The 10864-nt window shown below is 52.2% G+C and overlaps 1 protein-coding gene across 5 annotated transcripts; it reads right to left on the bottom strand.

The window, feature by feature from the left end:
* Window positions 1–246: 246 nt before the first annotated feature.
* tom1 (target of myb1 membrane trafficking protein) lies at window positions 247–10768 on the bottom strand. 5 transcript variants are annotated; one of them, XM_030349852.1, is made up of 16 exons: window positions 10685–10768; window positions 9445–9529; window positions 9259–9337; window positions 8665–8814; window positions 8388–8525; window positions 7528–7614; window positions 7189–7305; window positions 6493–6626; window positions 6338–6380; window positions 6140–6254; window positions 5822–5888; window positions 5415–5484; window positions 3324–3377; window positions 1915–1977; window positions 1798–1837; window positions 247–456 (listed from the first exon to the last, which is right to left on the bottom strand). In XM_030349852.1, the coding sequence occupies exons 2-16, from the start codon at window positions 9480–9482 to the stop codon at window positions 329–331; spliced, it is 1323 nt and encodes a 440-aa protein (XP_030205712.1). In that variant the 5' UTR covers window positions 9483–9529; window positions 10685–10768; the 3' UTR covers window positions 247–328. The 5 variants fall into 5 exon arrangements, with proteins under 5 accessions (XP_030205712.1, XP_030205708.1, XP_030205711.1 ...); XM_030349848.1 differs by lacking the exon at window positions 10685–10768 and adding an exon at window positions 10060–10258 and having other exon boundaries at window positions 248–456; XM_030349849.1 differs by lacking the exon at window positions 10685–10768 and adding an exon at window positions 10060–10258 and having other exon boundaries at window positions 250–456; window positions 7528–7611.
* Between the last annotated feature and the right edge of the window lie 96 nt (window positions 10769–10864).

The following is a 10864-nucleotide window of genomic DNA, read 5'->3' as shown; positions in this document are numbered from 1 at the left end:
GGGTCCAGGTGGGGGGGGGGGGGGTCTGGGCTGCAGGTCCATCAGAGGGGGTCCAGGTGGGGGGGGGGGGGTCTGGGCTGCAGGTCCATCAGAGGGGGTCCAGGTGGAGGGGGGGGGTCTGGGCTGCAGGTCCATCAGAGGGGGTCCAGGTGGGGGGGGGGGGGGGTCTGGGCTGCAGGTCCATCAGAGGGGGTCCAGGTGGGGGGAGGGGGGGGTCTGGGCTGCAGGTCCATCAGAGGGGGTCCAGGTGGGGGGGGGGGGGGTCTGGGCTGCAGGTCCATCAGAGGGGGTCCAGGTGGGGGGGGGGGGGGGCTGGGCTGCAGGTCCATCAGAGGGGGTCCAGGTGGGGGGGGTCTTGGCTGCAGGTCCCAGGGGGGCTGTGGTCCAGGGAGGGGGTCCGCAGCGAGGGCAGGCGCTCGGCAGCCTGGGCCCTGCCGGCCAGGAACCTGTCAAACTCTGGGAAGACACAGCCGGTCAGAGACCCCAGAGGACCAGGGGAGGGGACCAGGGGAGGGGACCAGAGGAGGGGACCAGAGGAGGGGACCAGAGGAGGGGACCAGAGGACCAGGGGAGAGGACCAGGGGAGGGGACCAGAGGACCAGAGGAGGGGACCAGTGGAGGGGACCAGGGGAGGGGACCAGTGGAGAGGACCAGGGGAGGGGACCAGGGGAGGGGACCAGTAGAGAGGACCAGGGGAGGGGACCAGAGGACCAGAGGAGGGGACCAGTGGAGGGGACCAGAGGACCAGAGGAGGGGACCAGAGGAGGGGACCAGAGGAGGGGACCAGAGGACCAGGGGAGGGGACCAGAGGACCAGAGGAGGGGACCAGTGGAGGGGACCAGGGGAGGGGACCAGAGGACCAGAGGAGGGGACCAGAGGAGAGGACCAGAGGAGGGGACCAGAGGACCAGGGGAGGGGACCAGAGGACCAGAGGAGGGGACCAGTGGAGGGGACCAGGGGAGGGGACCAGGGGAGGGGACCAGGGGAGGGGACCAGTGGAGGGGACCAGAGGAGGGGACCAGAGGACCAGGGGAGGGGACCAGTAGAGAGGACCAGGGGAGGGGACCAGAGGACCAGAGGAGGGGACCAGTGGAGGGGACCAGAGGACCAGAGGAGGGGACCAGAGGAGGGGACCAGAGGAGGGGACCAGAGGACCAGGGGAGGGGACCAGAGGACCAGAGGAGGGGACCAGTGGAGGGGACCAGGGGAGGGGACCAGAGGACCAGAGGAGGGGACCAGAGGAGGGGACCAGAGGAGGGGACCAGAGGACCAGGGGAGGGGACCAGAGGACCAGAGGAGGGGACCAGTGGAGGGGACCAGGGGAGGGGACCAGTGGAGAGGACCAGGGGAGGGGACCAGTGGAGGGGACCAGAGGAGGGGACCAGAGGACCAGGGGAGAGGACCAGGGGAGGGGACCAGAGGAGGGGACCAGAGGACCAGGGGAGAGGACCAGGGGAGGGGACCAGAGGACCAGAGGAGGGGACCAGTGGAGGGGACCAGGGGAGGGGACCAGTGGAGAGGACCAGGGGAGGGGACCAGTGGAGGGGACCAGAGGAGGGGACCAGAGGACCAGGGGAGAGGACCAGGGGAGGGGACCAGAGGAGGGGACCAGAGGACCAGTGGAGAGGACCAGGGGAGGGGACCAGAGGACCAGAGGAGGGGACCAGAGGAGGGGACCAGAGGACCAGGGGAGGGGACCAGAGGAGGGGACCAGTGGAGGGGACCAGGGGAGGGGACCAGTGGAGAGGACCAGGGGAGGGGACCAGGGGAGGGGACCTTGGGACCAGGGAGGCTTACCTGCACTGGTCACGCCCTCCGAGTCGTCAAAGTCAGCATTCTGTGGGATCAGGAGATCAGTTTTATACTACAGCCTGTTCAGTACTCTAACCCTAACCCTAGGAACCAATCACTGACCTCGTCATCGTAATCCAACCATTTCTCAACGTCGTCCATCATGTTCGATTGGTTGAGAGGAATCTGAGGAAAAGAGTCGGTGCTGAGATTAGCTTCCTGCTCTGTGTCCACATGAGGCTAGCTAGCTTAGCTTCCTGCTCTGTGTCCACATGAGGCTAGCTAGCTTAGCTTCCTGCTCTGCGTCCACATGAGGCTAGCTAGCTTAGCTTCCTGCTCTGTGTCCACATGAGGCTAGCTAGCTTAGCTTCCTCCTCTGTGTCCACATGAGGCTAGCTAGCTTAGCTTCCTGCTCTGTGTCCACATGAGGCTAGCTAGCTTAGCTTCCTGCTCTGTGTCCACATGAGGCTAGCTAGCTAGTGTACATACTGTATAGTGTAATATACAGTGTACATACTGTATAGTGTAATATACAGTGTACATACTGTATAGTGTAATTTATAGTGTACATACTGTATAGTGATATATATAGTGTACATACTGTATAGTGTAATATATAGTGTACATACTGTATAGTGTAATTTATAGTGTACATACTGTATAGTGTAATTTATAGTGTACATACTGTATAGTGTAATTTATAGTGTACATACTGTATAGTGATATATATAGTGTACATACTGTATAGTGTAATATATAGTGTACATACTGTATAGTGTAATATATAGTGTACATACTGTATAGTGTAATACATAGTGTAAATACTGTATAGTGTAATATATAGTGTACATACTGTATTAGTGTACGTACATACTGTATAGTGATATATAGTGTACATACTGTATAGTGTAATGGAGTGAAACCTTGCTTACACCAGAACATCAAGCACATACAAACACCAATGATGCATAACTGAATACCTTTAAAACACCTGCAGAACATGCAATTACACCATAAGGACGCTGCACAAAATTAGATATGGAATAATGATACTTCAAATTAAAAATTGAATTAATTGATCTATATCTATAGATATAGATATGTACACAGCGCAGTCGACAGGAGGATAACACAGAGGGGCAATAACAGTGGGATGCTTCTTCCTCATTGGGCAAAATAAGGTCACATGTCATCACAGCTGCAGGTCAGAGGGCACAGGAGCCCTGATGACCTTTAGGTCTGGAGGTCAGAGGTCACGGGAGCCCTGATGACCTGCAGGCCAGAGGTCACAGGAGCCCTGATGACCTTTAGGTCTGGAGGTCAGAGGTCACCACCACATGCAGAACGCCGTCTCACCTGCATGCAGGATCCTCCAACACCAAACTCTAAATAATAATACAATCACAGAACACGTACGCATGCTTTCCACCAAGCAGCAGGGATGAACTGGGAGCCAAATAAAAACAAGACAAGGCGATCAGAACGGGTGCAGCCATGAAACGCTCAGAGCCCGGCTCCCAGACAGAACCCACCATTCCCCTCCTAACCATCCAGTCAGAGTACGGAGACAGGCTGCGGCTGGGGTCCTTCAAACAAAGATCAGGTGGTCAGGCTTAGACACTCAACCAGGTGACCAGGTCACCGCTAGTGACCAGGTCAGGCTCAGACACTCAACCAGGTGACCAGGTCACCGCTAGTGACCAGGTCAGGCTTAGACACTCAACCAGGTGACCAGGTCACCGCTAGTGACCAGGTCACCGCTAGTGACCAGGTCAGGCTCAGACACTCAACCAGGTGACCAGGTGACCGCTAGTGACCAGGTCAGGCTTAGACACCCAACCAGGTGACCAGGTCACCGATGGTGACCAGGTCAGGCTTAGACACTCAACCAGATAGCCGATATACTCTCAATCAGATGGTCAGGTCTTTAGACACTCAACCAGTTGACCAGGCAACGCTAGGGAGCTGGTCACCGATAGTGACCAGGTCAGGGTTAGACACTCCATCAGGTGGTCAGGCTTAGACACTCAACCAGGTCAGGCATAGACACTCAACCAGGTGACCGCTAGTGACCAGGTCAGGCTTAGACACCCAACCAGGTGACCAGGTCACCGATGGTGACCAGGTCAGGCTTAGACACTCAACCAGATAGCCGATATACTCTCAATCAGATGGTCAGGTCTTTAGACACTCAACCAGTTGACCAGGCAACGCTAGGGAGCTGGTCACCGATAGTGACCAGGTCAGGGTTAGACACTCCATCAGGTGGTCAGGCTTAGACACTCAACCAGGTGACCAGGTCACCGTTAGACACATCTACGATGGGGTCATGATTAGATTCTGAATCGATTCCAACCTATTCCGTTCAGTTCATAGGGTTAGGGTTAGTTTCAGTTCATAGGGTTAGGGTTAGTTTCAGTTCATAGGGTTAGGGTTAGTTTCAGTTCATAGGGTTAGGGTTAGTTTCAGTTCATAGGGTTAGGGTTAGTTTCAGTTCATAGGGTTAGGGTTAGTTTCAGTTCATAGGGTTAGGGTTAGTTTCAGTTCATAGGGTTAGGGTTAGTTTTAATTCATAGGTTTAGGGTTAGTTTCATTCATGGGGTTAGGGTTAGTTTCAGTTCATAGGGTTAGGGTTAGTTTTAATTCATAGTGACGCGTAAAGGATCCACTCCCGTCAACTGTGCACTTAAAAGGCAGAGTCGCAAATGATGGCATGAAAGCAGGTTAAATGTTCTATTGTTTTAGTTATTTTAACCAATTGCAATAAAACACAAAGCCAAACCTAAATAGATTTGGTTAAGATAAGAGTGACGATTCTTACATGAATCAATTAGTTTCCCGCCCTGAGTGAATACAGGTCCTGGTTGATGTCCCTAGTACCCTAACCCTAATAGTTACTATAGTACCCTAACCCTTTTAGCTAATACAGTATAGTACCCTAACCCTAGCCCTTATAGTTACTACAGTATAGTACCCTAACCCTAATAGTTACTATAGTACCATAACCCTTATAGTTACTATAGTACCCTAACCCTATAGTTACTACAGTACCCTAACCCTTATAGTTACTACATTATAGTACCCTAACCCTACATCACTGTTGTTTCCATAGGGCCGGCCCTATGTTGGTCCTACTGAGCTGAGCGTGTGTCCGTGTTTGACCTTAATGCGCTGCTTGCTATCCATATCATGCATTTGCATCTACTTCCCATTTTTGGAATTAATTTAGTTTGTTCATTCATGAACTTTTGCTCCAGTTAAGTTTCTCACCAGCCAGTTTGTTTTTTTGAATGCATGCTTTATACCGGCACTGAGACCCGTTTACTCATCAAGTAGTGGTGGCTTAGTTGTAAACAGTGGGTTATAATCTGATTCTGCAACATGGCGGTTGAGAAAGCCATCATTACTCGTGATAATTCATTTATCCTCCCTTGTGACAGCAGCGTGTACGAAGCAGATAAGCTCAAATGTTTTCATATAAACCCGAAATTATTGATACGTTAAAATAATCCAAACCGTTTCCAATTCTAACCTCGGTTAACCTCCCCCCCCCCAAAGCAGCATAACGTTCATCAATCTAAACGGAACATGTTGAGGAGAAGGTTTTGAGGTTGTCTATTTACCATTCCATGAGTCTGGATGCAGTGAGCGTGGGCGCTGGCCACGCCCTGGACAGCATCTCCCCCCGGCTCACTGAAACACACGCTGGGTCAGCTACCATGGCAACACAGGTGGAGCCAGCATCAGTACCGATATAGTCATAGGCCCCGTTATCATTTAGAACCAGTCTGCCAGCGGCCCGCATGAGTCCCACGACGATGTGCTTCAAATGAAGTCACGTCAACATTCCACGACAATACAATATCAGAATCTTCTGGAATGCCATCATTTAAAGTTTGTTGAGGGAAAAGTTTGGAATGAAAGTGATTCGTCGATAATGTGCGTTACAGCTAGATTAATTTATCATTACTGTATTTCTCTGAACCATTCGCTCTCTCGGGGTCTCTCTGAAACGTGTCAAGATGTTTACCTTCCTCTGAGATGAGATTCAGAGTTTGTTTGAGGAAAATCTGCATCCGAGTCCGATTCCCGGGTACCTGTACAGTGAGGGTTAGTTAGTAGTAAGTAGTTAGTTATATGAACACTAGAGGTGACTAAACATGTGAGGGATGGTTTCTTCATGCCAACTACAGCTAGAGGGTCCAGATGTTGAGCCTTTACTTAGGAATTCAGGGATTCATTCCATTGGCCATAAAATAACTTCTGTGCAGCAAAGTGCCAAACCTGCAAGGTAGGTCCTCTGGGTGGGGGAGACGTGGCTACGAACATGTGAGCTGTAGCTACTTACTCAGGTTAACAAACTGGCTGGACACAGCCTCAACTGGGAATTGGTTAAAGACGTCTGATTGGTCGACAGAGTTGCTGGCCAGCCCCAGTTCAGTCAAGTTGACATAAGTGGGGGTCTGAGAGATAATGACACATTAAATTATGCGTGGCATTAGAGGGGAACGTGTGGATTTAACACGCATTTCCGGAACAGACTTACCTTTGGCGTTGTGCTTTCCCCGTTGGTCATTTGTCTTTCAAACCTGTGAAGATGGGACTCATAGTTACTGAACACAATTAAAAACATATTTATAAAAATAAATAACTTTTCTTTTTAATAATATAAAAAAACATTCCACTGTCCCGAACAATGACCTCTGATAGCGGGCGAAGGTGGTGTTCATCTCATCGTTTACCACCAGCAGCTCCTCGATCAGCTGCTCCTCGCTGAGACGAGGGACCATCTCCAGGATGCGGTCCTGCATCGCCTTGCAGACCAGGTACAGCTGCTGCTGGGACACAGAGGAACCTCAGACACAGGGCCTGAAGACCTGAGGACCAGGTAGAGCTGCTGCTGGGACACAGAGGAACCTCAGATACAGGGCCTGAAGACCTGAGGACCAGGTAGAGCTGCTGCTGGGACACAGAGGAACCTCAGATACAGGGCCTGAAGACCTGAGGACCAGGTAGAGCTGCTGCTGGGACACAGAGGAACCTCAGATACAGGGCCTGAAGACCTGAGGACCAGGTAGAGCTGCTGCTGGGACACAGAGGAACCTCAGATACAGGGCCTGAAGACCTGAGGACCAGGTAGAGCTGCTGCTGGGACACAGAGGAACCTCAGATACAGGGCCTGAAGAACTGAGGGCCAGCAGGAGGCCAGGGGCGGAGTCACGAGGGCCACTTGGTTTAGCAAAAGCTTCAGCGTGAACGTTAGCAACAGAACCCGACCCAGCAGGCTGGACCACATTCAGATATGTGGTCCGCCCAGTTGGACGGGGCGCGGTGCATTGATCGGTCTGAAGGTGGAAACACAGGAACCAGTGTTGCCGCAGAACGCTGCGGTCTTACCTGAAGCCTCTCCACGTCTGTGTGGGCGGCGGTGACGGGGTCCAGCTGACTCATCATGTCAGCCATGATGGTGAGGTCGCTCTGCACCCCCCCCATGTCCGCCTTCAGCTTCTTCACCTGCGCAGAATGTAGAGTCTGAGCACAAAGGACCCAGGGTGCCTGCGCTAAACCACGAAAGACCTTTAGGCTAACGGCAAACGAGCCAGAGAGAGAACGACAACCAAGTAAGAAACCTTAGAGAGAGAGCTGAAGGCCTCAGACGGCCAGCCCGTCTCAGAGTCAACACGGTTTCATCATGCATCGAACCCGGGCGTCTGAGGGACCAGGGGGCACCATCACCTGGTCGGGGCTGAAGACACGGTGATCCTGCTGGGAGGGGGGCCGGTGGGGGGGGATGGACAGAGCCCCGTTCACAGGCAAGCTCTGCTGAGCGAAAGCAGAGAGTCACCACAGGAGAACCCAGACCAGACAGGAGAACCCAGACCAGACAGGAGAACCCAGACCAGACAGGAGAACCCAGACCAGACAGGAGAACCCAGACCAGACCAGACAGGAGAACCCAGACCAGACAGGAGAACCCAGACCAGACCAGACCAGACAGGAGAACCCAAACCAGACAGGAGAACCCAAACCAGACAGGAGAACCCAGACCAGACAGGAGAACCCAGACCAGACAGGAGAACCCAGACCAGACCAGACCCCCTCCCGGGATATGCGTTAGACACCATGGGACGGAGAGCTGAGGACTTCCTCTACTTGATCATATCACCTCCAACCCATCATACAACGCTTGTAACAAACAAAACTCACAGCTGGTTCGCCGGTCTTGTAATGATTGCATGAGCCACATTTTTAAGTTCCCCCCTTCATTCTGTCCTGATCACAGTTCTGTGTCATGGGTTCAGGGTAAGGGTTCTGTGTCAGGGGTTCAGGGTAGGGGTTCTGTGTCAGTGGTTCAGGGTAAGGGTTCTGTGTCAGGGTTCTGTGTCAGGGTTCTGTGTCATGGGTTCTGTGTCATGGGTTCTGCGTCATGGGTTCTGCGTTATGGGTTCTGCGTCATGGGTTCTGCGTCATGGGTTCTGTGTCAGGGTTCTGTGTCAGGGTTCTGTGTCAGGGTTCTGTGTCAGGGTTCTGTGTCATGGGTTCTGTGTCAGGTGTCTCTAGTACGTCTCTAACAGCTAGGCTGTCTTTCCGGTCACCTTGCGCGCCGCGGGGTTGCTGGTTGAGTTCCCGTCGAGCTGCACCACGGGGAAGTCGAGGCCTTTCCTCCGCAGGTCCTCGTAGACTGACACCACCCCGGTCAGGTCGGGGGAGCTGCGGAACGCATCGGCCCACGCCTTCACCCGGAACGCCGTCGGGAAGAAAACCAGGAGGAGGCAGTGAGAAGAGAACCCAGAACCCTGTTCCCTGTCCATGCCTTAAATATCACCTCGCATCACCTCACATGTGACTAAGGTCACATGACGCATGGCTCACCTGGATCAGGCTGAGCACGCGGTCGTGCAGAACCAGCGGGGGGTTGTTCCTGGGGATGATGGCCCGGACCAGGACGGCCTCGATAAACTCCCGCGTGGACACCAGCACGTGGAACCTGTGGCCGCAGTTCTTCACACAGGCCTCCAGGACCTGGAGCCGGCAAGGAGAGACGGAGTCGGGCCAACCAATAGAGCTCATGGAAACACAGCAAGAACCAATAAGATTCACAGGAGCAGAATGATTAGCCAATCAGGGTTTACAGGGGCAGAATTATCTGCCAATCAGGGTTTACAGGGGCAGAATTATCAGCCAATCTGGGTTTACAGGGGCAGAATGATCAGCCAATCAGGGTTTGCAGGAGCAGAATGATCAGCCAATCAGGGTTAACAGGGGCAGAATGATCAGCCAATCAGGGTTTGCAGGAGCAGAATGATCAGCCAATCAGGGTTAACAGGGGCAGAATGATCAGCCAATCAGGGTTTACAGGAGCAGAATGATCAGCCAATCAGGGTTTACAGGAGAGGACAGCTAAACCAATCAGGTCGTACAAGAGAACAGTGATTAACCATTATTATGAGTTGAAGGAACGCTCACCGACAGTGTGTACATAACCTCCTTAAAGTTCTTGTTGCCCACAATCCGTCTCCTTACTGCTTTGACTGCGTCTCTGGGCCTGTGGATTCACACAACACTTAGCGTCCTGACCCGTTATTAATGCATCCTGCAGATCCACGATCCGCTGATGCATAATGCATAATGCATAATGCAGTCCACACACACCCCTCCTCCGAGCCGTTGACCAGGTCGCAGATCTCCATGGTGAGGGCCCAGTCCTCCGACTGCAGGCTGGAGCTGGTGGCGAGCTCTGGAGAACAGACACACCACGTCACTTAATTTATTATTATATGCTCATTACATGGTAGGCAGTCATTACAATTATTTTATAAACACATTTCAACCAATGACTGCACTTCGTGGATATCTGTTGGACGGACCAACGTCGGTCCACCTTCCTGACCCAGTTTGAATCGTGAGGATGTGTGCCACTTTCGCTCGGTCCCACTAGGAAGGATTTACAGCCAATCAATTTGGGGATTACATCTCTCAGTCCCGCCCCAGAAGTGTCGCTATTGTGTCGTGAACGCGTCAGTCAAGCAATTAACCAGCGTTGAGCTGTCAATCTGCATAATTACAGCCCTGCCTCGGACGCGATTCGGTTGTCAATGCATTAAATATCGTTTCATGGATTTAAACCCATTTCCCTAAACGCGCCCCTGGCTCCCGGGGCGTCTGGAGGATCCCGGGTAACAGGAAGGTGTTCCCCGTGCTGTGAGGGGCGTCTGTGTGCCTCCCAGGATAACAGACTGACACTAGTGCTCCATTAACGCAGTTTACCAATCCGAGTGCCAATCGGCGTGCTGAAAAGGTTTCCGATTAAAAACTCCATCTTCTCCTTCGCACCACCGACCGAAGACGAACCGGAGCGGCCAGCGCCAGAGTCCCGTCCCGACAATAGATGCGGTTGATTCAGAGTCCGCTCACACACACACACACACACACGCACACAAACGACCCGGAGCCCCAGTTCAACCGGGTTGCGTCATTCCATAAAGGGGCAGTACCACGCACTGTGACGCTGTCATTCTTACCAGTACCAGTCCACCCAGTTAAATGGCATGTGATTGGATCAAGTGACTAATAGTGTAAATTGTTACATTATAATATAGCGAAAATAAACACATTAATGTGATGAACCAACACATTTAGTAAATTATTTGGTTTAATCCATTTTACCGCTGTAAATCGCAATAAATAGTGCGGCACGTATATATATCTGCCACACGGGGACGCTGTTTCACTTCATATCACATGTGGGACCCGCTCGGCCTGAGGTCATTATTTGTTTTTCTTCCTCTTCTTTCTTTGTCGCTGGGTTAATTGGTCAGTTCACAATGGTGTTAATTGGTCAGTTCACAATGGTGTTGATTGGTCAGTTCACCACGGTTTTAATTGGTCTCACCTCAGCCTCTCAAACTCCACGTCGTCCACCAGGAAGTCGCGGGTCTCCACCATTTTGGACAGCCAATCACACGACGCGTCTCACAGATAATTCCTAGTTGTGTACATTTACATTTAGGGCATTTAGCAGACGCTTTTATCCAACGAGACTTACAATAAGTACATTTGTCATAAGTAGTAA

This window comes from Gadus morhua, unplaced genomic scaffold (assembly GCF_902167405.1).
Source record: "Gadus morhua unplaced genomic scaffold, gadMor3.0, whole genome shotgun sequence".
Lineage (NCBI taxonomy): Eukaryota > Metazoa > Chordata > Actinopteri > Gadiformes > Gadidae > Gadus > Gadus morhua.
The sequence above is the reverse complement of the archived record's forward strand: the minus strand, read 5'-3'. Positions and strand labels throughout refer to the sequence as shown.